This window comes from Grammomys surdaster, unplaced genomic scaffold (genome assembly GCF_004785775.1).
Source record: "Grammomys surdaster isolate TR1022 unplaced genomic scaffold, NIH_TR_1.0 690, whole genome shotgun sequence".
Classification (NCBI taxonomy): domain Eukaryota; kingdom Metazoa; phylum Chordata; class Mammalia; order Rodentia; family Muridae; genus Grammomys; species Grammomys surdaster.
In genome coordinates this window covers 221,607-238,329 of record NW_021605109.1, presented here as the reverse complement: position 1 = coordinate 238,329, position 16,723 = coordinate 221,607, and the positions used below count along the sequence as shown (strand labels likewise).

Genomic DNA, 16,723 nt, shown 5'->3' with positions numbered 1-16,723 from the left:
AGAGAGAGAGAGAGAGAGAGAGAGAGAGAGAGAGAGAGAGAGAGAGATTACTAGCAAAGTCCTAAATCATGTAGGAGTTAGATATAAGTTAGAATAAAATAGGACTGGTCTCAATAATCTTCAGGAATGGGAAAGAGCACCACCTAGTGGTTCCTATGGATCATGGCTTTCAAATATGGGTGTGCAGCCATGGACCTGATCCCACATTTCATCTCTACAAGGTATTGATCTCACATGTTTTTGCAGCAAAAGAAACCTAAGGCTATACAGAGAATTTTGAGGTTGTGCAAACACCCAAAGGACTTGGACTGAGTAGAAGCGTTCCTTGTCTCGTTTGCATGCTTGTTTGGGGCAGCTTGGCATGACAACCCCCCCTCCCCCATTATTTTGATTTCCTCCCTCATTGTAAGTTTTTGGTCAAGTCTTTCACAGATTGTCACCCTGTGAGGAAATGAAGAGTATTAGAAGGGCTGGAAATGTAGGAGCTGTTAAGAAGAAAGAGTCATCGAAGCGACAGAGTTTGTGATTGGCTCTATACCGGCCCAAAGTTTCACTCTCTTTGCTGTGACAAAATACCCAGACAGAAAGCAATTTAAGGGAGAAAGAGATTGTTTTACCTCACAGTTTCAGACTGATGTCCGTAACTGTGGGGAAGTCGAGGCAGGTGCTTCCAACCTCCAGTCAAGAACAGAGAGAAATGAATGTGTACCTGCTTGCTTGTGCTCAGCTAGGCTTCTCCACTCTGATACAGTTGAGGGCCCTGTGCGTAGGGAATGGTGCTGCTCACAGTGGACTGGGTCTTCCCACCTTAATTAAAATAAGGAAATCCCCTACAGACATGCCCCTGGGCCATTCTCAGTGAGACTCTTTTCAGGGATGATTGTAGGTTGTGTCACGTTGACAATCACTTTTATATGACCTTTGTCCTACAAGGCTATCTTCTTCTTTGAAGACTTTGCATGCTTAGCTTCACCTTTCTGTGTAATGGGTGTGTATATCTAGGAGCTAAGAGGGTTATCTTCAGTTGTCAAATGGGAACCCATGCTTTTATGCTCTTAATTTTAGCTGCAAGACAGGTAGCGAGAAGAAATTGGTCGGCTTATTTCCACTGAGGTCAAAAGACAGTGACCCTCGTATGTCATTTCCAGGCCATGAAAAGCTTCTTTTGCTTGATGAGAGAAAACCCTTGCACAGTGTACTAAAGCCTTATAACATTTAGTCACCAGAATTCAGGAGGGTGGGAGATGCTTGGGCCTTTATTATTTGGAGACGAGCCCTGCAGTAACTATCTCCTAAGGAATCCTAGTACCCAAGGCAAGCTTTGAATCGTACCACTAGAGGGTGTCATGTGCCATAGCGCCCTTCTGCCTACCACTGTCACTTCCAGCTGCCAGACACTGACAGAAACACAAGTCCTTTAGACACCAGCACTTGCAGAGGTTCTCCCTGTGTACCCACCATCTCTTTCTGAATGGAACAAAAGAGGCCCAGAGCATCTCATTGGTGTTAACACCACCATAGTAAAACAAAACAGAAATCCCAAAATACTCAACCAAACAAACCCAAACAAACAAAAAACACCTACAGCCAAGGTTTTCCCTGCAGCCGTAAACATTGCTGATAGAATTATAGATGGGCTTCACAGAAACCACACCCATGAGTGTATCCAGGATTCAAATTAACACACCACACCTCATGGATACCCAGCCTGGCCCATAGGAAATAGAGTCTTGCCATTAATCAAAGGCCAATAGAGTTGGAGAAGACAGATGCTGCTCCGAAGCAGGCAGACACACAAAGACACAGGAAGAAAAAGCTAGAGAGCATGGTATCTCCAGTGGGATGAAGGGATTTCCCTAGCCCACATTCCTCATCTCAAAGGAATTTAAGCGATTCTTGAAAATGGAATTCAAAATAATGTTCTCATGAGTACTCGGGATACACAAGAGAATCCAGATGAACAGTTCAGTGACATAAAGAAATTCTTAAGCTCTGAATGAGAAACTACAAAAGTCACAGATATCACGAAAAAAGCAACAGGTTTTGTAGATGAAGAAGTCAATGTATGTATTTTTAAAAATATCATTGAGAGTAATAACACCCATCTAGATCAAGCAGAAAAAAAAGAATGCCTGAAATATATATTATAATTTTTAGTGTCAAAAATTGAAGCTAGGTCTTTGCACATGGTGGGTATGTGCTCTACCCTTGAGATGCACTCCCTAAGTCCTGTCTTAGGCACATAAGCCAGTTAGGGATTGTGGAGTGAGAGAATCAAAAATAGGTTTATCTGACAAGACTGCTGATACTCTGATATAGAAATATATATTCTCATTATGGTGATACAAGTGAGAGAAGAGACGAATAGAAAATGTAATTAAGGGCTGGAGAGATGACTCAGCGGTTAAGAACACTGACTGCTCTTCCAGAGGTCCTGAGTTCAAATCCCAGCAACCACATGGTGTCTCATAACCATCTGTAATGGGATCTGATACCCTCTTCTGATGTGTCTGAAGACAGCTATAGTGTACTCATAAAATAAATAAAACAAATCTTTTTTTTAAAAAAAAGAAAGAAAATGTAATTAATAAAACAGTGCAAACCTCCTCAAGCCTGGGAAAGAAACATGGACTCCAGCTCTAAGGAGCTCATAGACTCCCAGAGGCACCCACAAGCACATTCAAAAGGACAGAGGTGAGGGGTCATAAAAGCAGCAAGAAAGCAAATGAGAATGTTTCCTGTAAGGGAGTCTTCCTCAGACTAATAACAGAAGTGTCAGTGGGAACCTTACTGTTCCCCAGAGGATGAGAAGACATGTTCAGACTGCTAAAGGGAAGAAAACAAACAAAAACCCCCAGACACCTGAGAGAGAACATTGTATCCTCTTCAAAGACTGAGGTCAGAAATGAAGTCCTTAGACAAGCAAACTTACCTAATGCTGTGGTTTTGCATGGTCTCACTTCCTTATTACAGCCTCACCTCCCTTAGTTTAGGGATTCCAGGGGTGCCTTCTCAGAAAGACACTTGTTCCATGGATGTGTCAGGGGGAACACTCCATGATGTAAAACCACCTCATAAGGTTCCCGGACAAAGCATACCTCATTCCTGGGTCTGAAAGAACTTTATTGGGTCAGTTGGGTACAAACACATAATGGTTTGATTGCTCGGTGCCTTGAGGCTACTCATGTTCCCACACATGTTCAGGACAAGCCTGAGACACAGTGGGTGTGGACACTCTAAGGTGGGTGGACCGGACCTTGGAGTCTTACTGTTTGTGATCTACTCATAATGAGTGCTTTAGTCTGATTCAAACCACAGGTCACCCCAGGTGGCCTGTTAAAACTTGACCAACAAGAGGACTGTGAATTAAAATTCCCAGAGGGAAGGAAAGTACCTGTCTTAGAGATCCTGCAAGGCTGATTGCCTGATTAGAGTTTTGTGGCTGTTACAGATCTGGAGGTAAATTACTTTGGGTTATCTTTAGCCTTTTTAGTAGCCATTTCTTGCACACCTCTTTGCTTGATCTAATGTTCTTGTGACAAATAGGTTAACACACACACACACACACACACACACACACAGAGAGAGAGAGAGAGAGAGAGAGAGAGAGAGAGAGAGAGAGAGAGAGCATGAAACTGTTTTCATATTAAAATGTCTTTGGGGTGAGTTAACCTGTGTTCCCAGGCCACAGGCACTCACACTTGACTCCAGAATAAACTCCTGTTCCCACTAAGGCGAGATCTGTGCTACTGTGTTAGTGGTTAGAACAATCTGTGCTTGTAAACCCTCACCCAGTCCCTACCAAGGACCGTCAAAAGCTACTGTTTTTCTTCTTTTCCATCATTCTCATGGTGTTTAAAGGACAACTTGGGGCCCTGGCTACTCCCTAGAAAGTCTCATGTATGAGGGTTAACTCCCTGTACCCTAACAAAACAGTAAAAGAAAAAAAAAATTCTCAACAAGATATTGGCAAATCAGATCCAAGAGATCTTGGGAAGGAATGATGGGTAACATAACCACAAGGGACTTTAATGAGCTCTTCAAGGATGGTTCAATATACACCTGTCACTGAACATGATCCATTAACCAATGTAAGGATCAAAATTATATAACTATCTTGGTATATACAGAAAACGCATTTGGTAAGTGCTACTTCCAGTCCCGACTGTCTCCGTTACTGTTCTATCACTGTGAAGACCATAACCAAGGTAACTCTCATAAGAGAAAGCATTTACCTGGAGCTTGCTTACAGTTTCAGAGGTTAGCTTGCTATCATCATGGCCAGAGCATGGTAGGAGGCAGACATGGAACTAGAGAAAGTAGCTGGAAACTACATCCTGATCTACATGCAGAAGAGATACCGAGCCTGGCATGGGCTTTTGAAACCTCAAAGCAGGTGGCGCTGAATGGTCACTCAGAGGCTAAGTCACTTTTTATGGCTAGGGACTATTGTCCTGTACACCCTGACTTAACACTCCTCATGACCTGAGGCTACTACCAAACGTTTCCCAACTTTGGAAGGGTAAAGAGAAGAGAGAGGAGATCGTTTAGGGGGAGGTTTCTTCCAAGAGGAGGGAGGGAGACAGTCTCAGCTTGGAAGGAGCACATCAAGGTGGGATAGGGGCTGGTACTTTTCCGCCATGAAAAATTCAGTGCACTCTGGGAGGTGAAAGCTTGTAGTCTTTGCTGGAGAAACTTCATGAGCCAGCTTAAAGGGCAGGGACCAAGGAGCAAAGTTAGAATAGTCATGAAAATTAGATCTGTCAAGAGGCAATCTATGACCCCAAGCAGTCAGTTATCTGTCAAGCAAGTAGTGGTTTTTTGTTTGTTTGTTCTGTTTGTTTGTTTTTGTTGTTGTTGTTGTTTTCTTTTTTTGGTTGAAGATAACTTTATTTGTATACACCACTATAGGGCCTGGGTACAAAAAAGCGGTAGATTATTTTCCCTACTTTTGTGAGACTCTGTGTTTCTTCCCCAATAAGAAGAAGGGGAAGGAGAAGGAGGAGAAAGATGAGGAAGAAGAAGAGGAGGAGGAAGATGAAGGGGAGGCAGAGGAAGAGGAAGAGAAGAAGGAGGAAAGGGGAAGGGAGGAGGGGGAAGAAGAGAAGGAGGAAGAAGAAGAGGAGGAAGAGGAGATATGTTGTCCAGAGTTGTTAGTTGTACTTTATTTTCCAATTCTTTTATAAATTTTTAAGACTTGTGAGGATTTTATTTTATTCATTTTTAGCTTTTTATTCATTCTTTGTGAGTTTCATATCATGCAGCTCAATCACACTCATCTCCCTGTCCCTTGTCTGTCCTCCACCCTTACGCCCTCTCCCCTTGAAAAGAAAAAAAAAATAAAAAAAAGCTGCAGTACATCACAGCCCCTTCACACCCTCCCGCAGTTCACAGATGGGGTGGATGTTGGGGTGGGTCAACTCCAAGCCCTGGATCTGGGCCTGAGTGGCCGCTGCATCAGTCAGTCCACTAGCTCTTCTCCACCTGCACCACCAGGGCCAGCACTCCTACTCTGTCCAGGAGAGGGTGAGGCCAGCTCACCAGAGTGCCAGAGCCAGCAAGGGGCCAGGTCTCCTGTTCTTATGCCCCCACCCTGGCCAGCTCTTCTATGCCCACTCCACCATGACCAGCACTACCACAGTGCCCATGTAGGCCCACTCTCCTGGTCTCCCATCCTCGGGTCTGACTCTCCTGTGCCAAAGCCAACAGAGCCAGCTCTACGGTACTGCCTAGGTGAGGTATGGGACCGGCTCTCCCTAGTGCAGCATCCTGTAAGGGGCAGAGACAGCTCGTCTGAGCCCTAATCACTGTACAGCCAGAGAGGTGTAGAGCCAGATCTCCAGCACCCAAGCCAGCAGGGCCAATTCTCCTGCACTGCCCGGGTAAAAGGTGGGGCAAGGTGATTCTGGAACATGGGAGGACCTGCTTTTCCTACCCCTTCTTAGGACTTTCTAGATTTATCCATATACAAAAGATACGTAACTAGAGAAGACAGAGGAAGAGGCTTTGTGCCCAGTGGGCTGATTGTCTTGAGAAGGAGAAAGAGGCTAAGACCCAGAGACCTCTCTGTTCATTGGAGGATGTGTGAGTCCTCTCTGGCAGAGAAGAAGTGACAGCAACAGAGGCTGGGGTCCTGTTCCAGTCCTGAGGAGAAAGAGTTCTACCAACTATTTCCTCCAGCCATTCTCAGGAAAGTCCTGGTGAGATGGAGAAGCCAGGCTCAGTGAGATGACACAGTACAACCAGAAGGGGACATGGCCCTCTCCCTTCAGATGTGACATCATGGGAATCTCCTAAACATAGATGCAGGAGATGCTGCGATGCACTGTAACCAGGAGACCCCACACACCTCAGAGGACAGAGGAAGACACAGACACCACGAGGAGAGGGATTTGCTTGTTACACTCAGGCATGGTTGTGTTTAATGTCAGCAAGAAGGGGACACGGCTGGAACAGGGTGGTGAGGGTGACTGGAACTTGAAATCAGTCATTTGTTGTCGGATTGACCACTTTTCCCACAAAGAGGGGGCAATTGGTGTATTCATCCTTAATGACAAATATAAAGGGCCTGTTGAAGTGGATAGATAAGTTTTGAGGAACGTCCCTCTTACTCCAGCTGGTGTTCCATGCAGCTTCCGTCACTTCATCTCCGAAGGTCAGTACAGCCTTGTGCACAGCCTACAAGGGGAGAAGCCAAGGTAGGTTGGAGGGAGGTTGTACCTAACCCAGCCTGAAGCCAGGCCCCATGTGTAAGCCTCATCCATGGAAAGCCTCACTATGGTCATCCCCTACCCGTGGCCCCCTCAACCTGAACCCCAGTGGTCAGTAGAAGCCTTTCCCTCTGTGTTCCTCCCCATCACAGTAAGACTACTCTCCTCTCACCTCAGCTCCTTTCCTGAACCACACACCTTAGGTATGGCTGTCAGCTTCAGAGGGGCCCCTGCTGTACTTCAAGTCTCCTGTAAACATGTTCCTTTTCCTGTGTGTGCTGGGACAAAAGTTTCGAAGGTGAACTGAACCAATGCCTTTCTATATGAATGTAGGGAAGTCGAGTCCCAGGGAATTAGCAACCCTGGGCAAATATAAAATCAACAGTCACCATGTCCCATTCAAGGTGGTCCTTCTGGGAGCTCAGATTCCTTATCCTGCTTTTGCTCCCTGATCCTGCATTCTCCAAGATGCATCTGTAGAGTCTGTGAGAACAACCATGTCTCTGTTCCTCGGCCCCTTCCTCAGCCTCACGTCTCACCTGTCCTCACATTCTGTTCCACCCTCCTGACAGCTGGGATACTGCCGTCACTGTGCGATCTCACCTTGTCGAGCTTCAAGAGAGCATCCTGTGTGACCCCTGAGAGGTCAGCCTCATTGCTGAAGATCTTGGTGATGCCCAGTGTGCCCAGGATGGTCTTCAGATCATAGGTTGTGGTTATAGACAATCTGGGAAAGTACAAGTCTGCAGTCCTGAGGTGTAGGAAAATATGAAGGCGTTATTTTCTGTTGTGATAGCATCAACAGTAGATTGTCTTGTCCTGGCAGCTTTCCGTCAACCTCACCCAGGAAGTCCTCCAGACTTGTTGTGTGTGACTCCCCAGGCTGCGGCTCAGCGGCCAGTTTCCATAGACAAGGTCCATGGAGGGTCTATGCTAAAGGAACAGACCAGGCCCAGGCCTGACACAGGCCATCCTCACCTTGCTTGACTCAGCTTTCTGCTGGCTGCTGGACCTCAGTAGGTGTTGGCCGAGAGGTAAGACAGAACCCCTGTCAACAGTTCACCTCAGGCCCAGCCAAGGTAGAGCAGGGCATGGAGAGTTCCTGACTAATGCACAGGTTTAGTGATCTGGAGCAGGAGAGGAATATTTCAGAACTGTTGGCTTTCTAGGACCCAGTAAATCTCACTGGAGACTGCTGGGAGCAGAGCCTTCTACAGTCATGCTCCCTGTGGCTGGCTCTTTCCTGGTCTAGGCTCTTCCTCTCTTGTCTCCTATGAACTCTTCACCTTGACCTCCTGACTCCTGACTGAGGTTGAGGACTGAGACCTGTCTCTTTGGTTTTGGTTCAGCCATAACATAGGCTGTTGTTGAAAACCCTGTGCTGGCTCTGGATGCTGAGGATAGAGTGTGTCTGTGCCAAGGAGAAGGTGCTATGCTGGGCATCATTTGATCTCTGAGCCTGTCCTACCCTGCAGGAATGAGAGCTGTGCCTGTCTATAAGCTCTGGCTGATGGATGGGGGCCAGTCTTGAAGGACCTCAGTCATGTCATGGTTCAGAGGCTGGCTAGCAGTGTCTGGCTTCCTGGAGTGGGGAAATCACCTTAGATCAATGAGCTGTAAGCTATTTTCAAAGTGTCTTTGATTCAAGGTTTCCTCTAGCTCCCACATCTTCCCTTGGTCAGGCAACATGAAGAAGACAGTAGCATCACCCATATAATGTTGTACCATCACCCAGCTGGACAGATCCAACTCTCGATACAAGAAAAACCGACCCCTCCGATGGACCATGGGCACTCTCACGGTCATGTCCGAGTTCACATAGAAATCCTGTTCCGCAATGTGTTCAACCTCGAAGTCATCATACCATTTGCCTGGAGAGAAAAGAAGGGACACATCAGCCAGTGGTGGGGTCGAGAATTAACTAAGACTTGTGAGACGCTCTTTTAGCCTCAGCTTTATCAGCTGTAACATTGGTTGAGGATGAACCCATTGGGATGTCCGTTGGCCCTTAAAAAAGATAGTCTGCAGCTGTAGGAAGAGAACAGAAGATATAAGTAGGTTAATTTCTGAGAACCTGACTCCAATGAAGAAGCAGCTTTATTCTGTGTTTTTCTAGCAGTGCCCCATGGATGCTAAATGAAGACAAGTGGGCACAATCGCATCTCCTATCTCAAATCTTGGAATCTCTTTTTGGGGTGCTCTTCTGTACCTTGAAAGTGGTACTTAAATAAGCACCCTAGGAAAACCTAGTGGGTACCTTTAAATCTTTGTCTCGGGCCCACAGATAAAGTGTATGTGCCTGGGGAAGACCCTCTCTGGTGCACAAGAGTGTCCCTCATCAAGGCTGTCAGAGTGAGCAGTGTCCTCAGGGAACTCTGAGCCTTCCTAGCGGTGTAGGACAGACACTAAGTCTCCCCTGCATGTATCAGAGCTGGGTCTCCATGGCTGATGTTTCCTTGGTTCTCTGGGCTGCGTTGCTCTGCTGGGAAGCATGGGTAATATGAGAAAGCTGTAGCCATAGCATGGACTCGCCTCCGTCCAACCTTCCTACAGGATACATCCTGGAGGAAGTGAAAGAATATTTGGTCCATGGATTCATGAGGTCCTGACCAGCCAAGCACTCAAAGCAAACAAGCCAGACTGAAAACCAAGGTTATGCAATGAGTTTATTTTTGGCTTCAGCGATTACACATGTTGTTGTTGTTGAAAATTCTGTGCTAGGCTCTGGATGTGTGGATGGGGGGAGTGTGTCTTCACCGAGGAGAAGAAACCTCTCTATTCTGAGCACTGTTCTGTCTTGAGTCTGGCCTACACTGTGCTAATGAGCACTGTGTCTGTCTACAAGTTGAAGACTATTCACTCTTAGCTCTGGCTAAGGGATGGGAGCCAGTCCTGAAGGGTCCCTAGTATGTCATGGATCAGAGGCTGGCTGGAAGTACCTGGCTCCCTGGACTAGGGAGTCATCTTAATAAATAATAATTTCCCAGTTCAGTAGGTGTCAAGGCAAACATTTGTGCTAGTTGACAACAGTGAGACCGTTTACCTGGTGATAAGCTTGTCCACTCTCATCCCAAGCATGTGAATTGGCTGTCATTATATTATGACCAATGAGTTGTGAAGACCATATTTGAACCTAGATCTTAGACACTTCATTGCGGACTCTTTTTTTACTCTAGACTTTACCAAATGAAGTCACCCAAAGAACTATGTGCTCCATGCCATCTGTGGCAGTTTGCATGTATGACTGACAACTGAAGGAATGCCATGTATCTGGTATTCAACTCCCATAGGGATTTCCAGTGAACCTGGATATAACAGTGTAACTGAGTCCTCAAGGAATTAACATTTCCCTAGGAAACCCCATGGAAGGAACGAGACTAGTATTTGAAAGTTCTGGTGTCAGAGGAGGAAGCCATCTTCCAGAGAAGGATTAATCTCAGTTCTGATGTTGTACCTTGAAGCCAAACCCATAATGCTTATATTCCTTGGATTTTATTTCAGTTTTTTTTCCTTGTAAACTGTCATACCACACAGATAAGGCAAAGGAACAATATAGAGATTTATCCTTTCTCCAGATCCGGTCAAGACTGCACATGAACTATTTCCTTCAACCAACCTTGGTTTCTTATTTTCCAGGCAAAGTGATGTTCAATTACCTGATAACATTTTTGGCAAACCAGTCAGAAGAAAGAGGTCCAGAGGAAGAGATTTAGAGTGTCCATGGAGAGCTAGCTCTGTACAATGGGGCACATTTTAGCAGCTTTTGAGTCGTGTCTTACATACAGGGATTTCCCCCATTCCTCATTTATAACATTGGCTGTGAATAAATAAATCTCATTACATTGATAAAGGAAAAACGGTTGATGTTTTTTCCTGGTATCCACAATAAATAGGGCAAAGATACTTACCCCCGAAGACATAGACTGTGATGAAAAACGTGACCCTTGTCAGGGCACTTCACTTCTGGGAGGTTAAGGGATATCTGCTGTAAAGGCCTGTTAGGGTGGACACTCACTCCTAGGAGGGTGGGAAGGTGCACTGTTTTGAGAACCACTCAGTCCATGGCGGGTTGTTTCTAGCAAGCTGAGAGTGGTATCTGCCACAACTTGTAGGGACTTGGGAGTTGGTGGCCCCGTGAATACTTTCCTGGAGTGTGGCCAGGATTGGATAACATATGTTTTCTGCTGTCTGGTTCTTCGTTACAGCCTGTTACCATCATCTGTACATCCTGACTTAGGTTTATCACCATATCCGTCCTAATTCAGTGATTTTTGTTTTTTTGTTTGTTTTTTGAGAATGTTTTCTCCTTTTACTCCATCCCTTGTGGTCTAGACAGTCCGTTTTCATATTCTAGAGTCCTGAAATTTTAACTAGAATACAAAAAGAAGCAAAGGTGCATCCGTGTGGAGGGTGGGGGGCACATCTGTGGGTTAAGTGTCTGTATTGATGCCAGGGCTGAGGAAATCCCTCCCATGTTGTGCTTGGAGGGATCCTTGGTTTGTAAAGTCTCACTTGACCTCTATGTCTCTCACAGTCTTTAGACCATCTTCTCTGATGGTGGCGGGTGGGGGGCTTTCTCAGGCCGAACAGCCACAGAAAACACTCATTGCCTTGTTTGTTGAAGGAGTTGGTCTGAATGGGCATCAAGTCACATCAAGGACCTCCCTGGACAGGCCTGCCCAACAGGGAAGTCATAATTTGTATATATATATATATATATTCTCCAAATAAAATGGTGTTTGAATCTGGGGGGGCGTGTCTATTTTCATGGATGTTTGACTAGATTTGAGTGCAATTACATAATTATCTGCATACATGTGCATATTTGGATACTGTTTACATAGTTCTAAAGAAGCTTGTAGTTAGATGAGTCCTCACATTAAGTAAAGCTGTTAAGGTCTCCCAGAAGCCTTCTACCTTCACATGACTGAGGTAATTTTTTTTTGACAAATCAGTTAATTAAACTCATTGTAGATTAATGGAACATGTTTTGCTTTGCTATAAAAAACAAACTAAAAAATTTTTATGAGAATTGTCTCAAATTATTAAAAAGCAAGAAAAAAGAAAAAACGAGTCACATAAGAGAAAAGATTTAGGGATTTTCATGTACAGGCGTGTGTTTGTTAAAACAGAGTCTCACTGTGTAGCTCAGGCTGGACTGAAGTTCATTATGTGGCCTTGCCTAGCCTGAAGTTTACTATGTAGCTAGGCTGGCCTCGAACTCATAACGACTCACTGGCCTTGTCTCCCAAGGACATGCATGGCTCTGTTTCTGCTCATGCATGTCTGTGTTCAGATGTGCTTGCCCACAGGTACAGGCGGAGGCCAAAGTTTGATTTCAGGATGTCCTCTATTGCCCACCACTCTAATTTAAATTGCAAAATTGTATTTACTTATTTTTACACTTAGGTGTATGTGTCTGTGCTGGCATATATATGTGTGCACATCTCTGTGCATATGAGTGCATGTGTCAGTGGAGGACCGAAGAAGGTGTCAGATCCGCTTGGGGGATAGTAACAGGTGACTGTGAGCTGCCCAATGTGAAAGCTGGGGCCCTAACTTTGCTTCTCTGCAAGAATTAAGCAGGGCCCCCAGATTCTTTTTATCTCCGTCCTCCATTGCTGGGATTATGGTCAGTTGGGTGCAGTGATGCCCAATGTTTACCCGAGTGCTAAGGTTGCAAACTCAGATCCTCACTGTGGCATTTTGCCCACGGAGCCATGGCTCTTGTGATATAGTGGACTTTCATTATTGAGAAAAACATTATTGACCTAAAAAATAATGTGTCTGTTTTAGTGTCGTTTAAATGTTTACCTTATAATGCTGGTTAAACTAACACCTATTGTTTAGGTTACTGTATTATGTTTGGCTTAGAGGTAGATGTAATCAGATATTTCTAATATATTTATCTATCATCTATCTATCTATCATCTATCTATCATCTATCCATCTATCTATCTATCTGTGCCTAACACTTAATATGTTATATATATATAAGCTTTGTCTAAATATTATAGAAAATTCATAAAGGTTCATAGGTTAATACACACAAGATAATAAATCAGTGTTGCCCCTATATTTTAATTTCACAAGATGGTCAATAAAGTTCTTGGTTATTTCTTCCATCTGAACTCAATACCATTCCTGTAGGAGGCCCCATAATTTGAGAGGTTTGTTGTTTAAACCTTTTTCTGATCAATTTGCTTCAACTCAGCCAAGCAATTTTTCTGTTGTTTATACGAGACACGGTCTCCTACTTCAGATAGAAAATCTACTCAAGGCCACTCAGACTGTTAATCCTGTCCAGAATCTTAATCCTGTCCAAAGTCTGAAACTTTCAAGCTATTAAATTTCACTTGAATAATAAAATATAAATTAGTATTAAAAATCGCTAATTATTACTGGTCTCTTTGTGCATTTCTGTTCTACCAACATGGAAAGCTCCAAGAACTCAAAGTTTAGGACAACACTTGCCTACGCTACTATCATCTAAACTAAAACTTGTTCTAATGACAGCCTTTTCAGCCTTACACATGACTTTGGTTCTACTCTGATCATTGTTTGGATCACAGACAAGCAGCTGCACCTGAGAACTGTACTCCCGTCAGCCACACTAGTAATTAAAACCACTGGACACTGGTTACTTCTGAAGTCCTAATGTAATACTGTAGGCAATAAAGAATAGATTGGTTTGGAAATTGCTAAACTTTCTTTAGAGTTAGTTTGTAATTCCTTAGAAATCTGTGGATATTCTGTGGGAGAATAGTTTGTAATGAAAATGCCCTAAACAGGTGGCACTCTGAGGGGCTGGCACAGCCACTCAGTGATGAATAAAACCAAATTAAATTAAAAATGGACTCCTGGAAAATTCAGCCTAAGCGCTCCTCCTTCTAGCCAAAAATGTCACCAGGAATTGACTCCTTGATTTCCTTCTATGTCCTTCCCACTGCAGGATCAGATCAGACCAACCAGGACAGATCTCACCTTGGTAGTGACAGCTAAGGCAACTGAAGTCAAACCATAGTATGATAAACTAGCTCAGAGAAAATGGTTTGGAGACAAAGGGAAAGAAACTGTGAGAAGAAAAAATGGAGTCATGACAGACCTCATGGTACACCAACCCAGATGATCATGGGTTTCAAGTAAGCCTGGATGATACAGTGAGACCCTGTTTAAACATAAACCAAACCAAACAAGAAAACAACAACAAAAAAATCTAACATATAAAGTGGAATCACTTGTGTAACAAGTGAGTCTAAGGAAAAAGATCCTCTGAAAGATGTTAGGACCTTGGTTTCTAGTAGTCTGCTAAAGGCTGTTTTAAAATACAGGTGTATCTAGAGAATTTCCACACAGGTTCAACAACAGATGGGATAATACCCCAAGACCCTTAAGACCGAGGGAAGAAAGAATTGTTGTCATGAAACTGGGATCCTACGCAATTAAAATATCTCTAGGACACCCCTCCTGGGAGGGAGACAAACTCATAGCCCTGGCAGCTAAGGAAGAAGCCATGTTCTACGAAAGGGTCATTTTATCACAGTTCTGACAGTGACCTCACAGTTAACTCTACACATGTGTAGTTTGGGGCTTTGGTATCATCCATCCTTTCTATGAATCATAACAATGTTACAGGCAAAGCAGAGAGAGAAGTTTTTCTCCCCCTAGTTCTAATTCAAACTGTTAAAAAGAATTCTTTTTATCAATTCCCATCTCTTAGTTTTCCAGTAGAGTTGTGAGTGCTGTATCCCAGTACCATTAGGACAATGATGATTGTAACTCAAAGATGATGTTCTGGCTGGCTTTACCCCATCTCTCCACCTTTAGGTTTATAGATGCTCTGAATTATTTCTGAGTGAGGAATTGAAAACCACACTGGGATACTCTACCCTGCTGCATTCTGGGATGTCAAGGAAGGATTTAGTACAGGGGCATGAGCACACATTCACGTGGCTTCCTTGAGCCTAAGCCTGGTGGTCCCACCTTACCTTGGAAGAAGATGTAATTCATCAAGGCAAAAGCTGTATCTGCCTCCATCTCCTTGACGAATCCTGCTATTTTCCCTTGGGTTTCTCTCTCTACATACGCATTGATCTGGTTTTGGGCTCTTTGGGTGTCATTGAAGTTGAGAGCAATGACCTTTGAGTGGTACAGGCTGTTGACATCCTCCACAAACCTGTCTTTAAGCTTCAGGTTCTTGTCAATGAATAGGCTGCTGTCCATTGCCAGCTGTTCTTTGTGGTCTGGCTGATGGAAGATATATGTAAGTTGCTGAAAGCATTCATGGATTAAATTCTCAGGTGTTTCTGTCAGGTTGAAGTTCAGTCCCTCCAGGATCTGGTCATGGGTGTTCTTCTTTGCCCCCAGGGAGAGCATTAAAGAGGAAGCAAAAATACTCAGCGGTGAGAATAAGATGTTGGTATGTTTTGTCCAGTTATTAGACTTATGATACAAGCTGAAGGCTACCTGGATGATGATGTAGGAGACGCGGTAGCAGGGCAGATGCTCCTTATGGTCATGGTCATGTTCATCCACATCCATCTCCAGGGGATCTTGAGGCTGGGAGCCAGAGAAAAGGCAACACAGGCTTGCTAGCAAAACGACTCCCTCTGAGACAGAGGATGGCATTGTCCTGCATGACAGAGATGGGGACACAAATACTAAGTCAGGGCCTGTGACAATTTCTACACATAAAAGCAGTGACATCCATGTGCTTCGCTGTTCCAATTATTCTATATAAGACCATTTGCTTTAATGAATGGTTTTTTTCTTCTTCAAAAACCCCTTAGAGTCCAATCTGTAGTATGAATTCTTGGGAGGGGGACAGGCTTAATCTAATGATTGTGTTTAGAATGGGGGCCTGAAGGGATATTGGGATTAGATAAGGTCACTAGGGCAAAACCATTATTGAATACTAGCGACTGTGTAGTGAAAGAAGCAAGGCAGAGGGGACACAGGTACATTTCTTATCTCTTGCTGTTTGATGACTTGCACCACAAGAATGCCTGCAAGGACGCTTGACCGTGAAGCAGAATTGTAGGCCAGTATTAATCTCTATTATGATACCTTACCTAGTTTATCTAATTGATAACAGAAAATATCCCTCCCGATTTGCACTGTCTAGAACTGTCATGGGTCTGAACTCTGCCTTCTTGTCACTGTTCTGTGGGGCAATGACTACTACCCTCCAGTTACTGATGAGGAATCCAAGGCCCAGAGAGATTAAGGTTCATGTTCAAGATCAGTGTCTTAGTTATTTTTCTGTTACTGTGATGAAATACTCTGAAAAAAAAAGCAACTTAATGTTGTAAAGGTTTATTGTAGATCACAGCTCAATGTACAGTCAGTCTATCATGGTGGGGAAGTCAAGGCGGTAGGAACTTGAAGCGGCTGGTCACATTGCATGCACCATCAGAAGGAAGGACCAATGAATGTGTACATGTTAGTGATCCTGTTTCTCCCCGCCTTGTCCAGTCCAAAATTTCTGGCCTATGGAATGGTGCTGCCCACAGTGGATGACCTCAATGAACACAATCAAGGATAATACTCACAGACAAGCTCATCATGGAAGGGTGCTACCCACAATGGATGGCCTCAATTAACGTAATCAAAATAATCTCCACAGACAAGTTCATGGGTCAACCCAGTCTAGATAATTCCTCACTGAAACTCCTGTGCCAAGTGACTTTTAGGTTGTTTTCACAAGTTGACAATTAGCACAAACCATCACAGTCACTCGCTAGGCTTCATAGCAGTCAAGGGTGGCTTCCACTTGTTCTCATGTAATTTGCAGAGAAACTATTGGCCAAAGAGGCTAGATTTTTCCCACAACACACAGCCAGAGCTCAGAGCAGCTGTGATAAAAACCTAATCAAAGTCTCTGCCAGGCTTCTCAGATGGCATGTATTTCCTTTTCTCCCAGTTATCATACGGTAGACCACTTGAGCATAGATCTTCCTTCCTTCCTTCCTTCCTTCCTTCCTTCCTTCCTTCCTTCCTTCCTTCCTTCCTTC

General features: G+C 44.2%; 1 protein-coding gene across 1 annotated transcript; it reads right to left on the bottom strand.

Annotated features, from left to right (window-relative positions):
• Positions 1 to 6,483: 6,483 nt before the first annotated feature.
• LOC114633485 (alpha-1-antitrypsin-like) lies at positions 6,484 to 15,251 on the bottom strand. Its single transcript, XM_028782044.1, has 4 exons — positions 14,699 to 15,251; positions 8,311 to 8,581; positions 7,314 to 7,461; positions 6,484 to 6,678 (listed from the first exon to the last, which is right to left on the bottom strand). The coding sequence occupies exons 1-4, from the start codon at positions 15,249 to 15,251 to the stop codon at positions 6,484 to 6,486; spliced, it is 1,167 nt and encodes a 388-aa protein (XP_028637877.1).
• Between the last annotated feature and the right edge of the window lie 1,472 nt (positions 15,252 to 16,723).

Bases quoted from the DNA above. Each gene is read 5' to 3' on its own strand.
- LOC114633485 (XM_028782044.1), bottom strand. From the start codon at position 15,251: ATGGATGTGGATGAACATGACCATGACCATAAGGAGCATCTGCCCTGC. The intron at 7,462-8,310 runs GTGATTTCCCCA...CCTACACCTCAG, and splicing joins TTACAGCTCATTGATCTAAG to GACTGCAGACTTGTACTTTC. The intron at 6,679-7,313 runs GTGAGATCGCAC...CTCCCCTTGTAG, and splicing joins CTCTCTTGAAGCTCGACAAG to GCTGTGCACAAGGCTGTACT.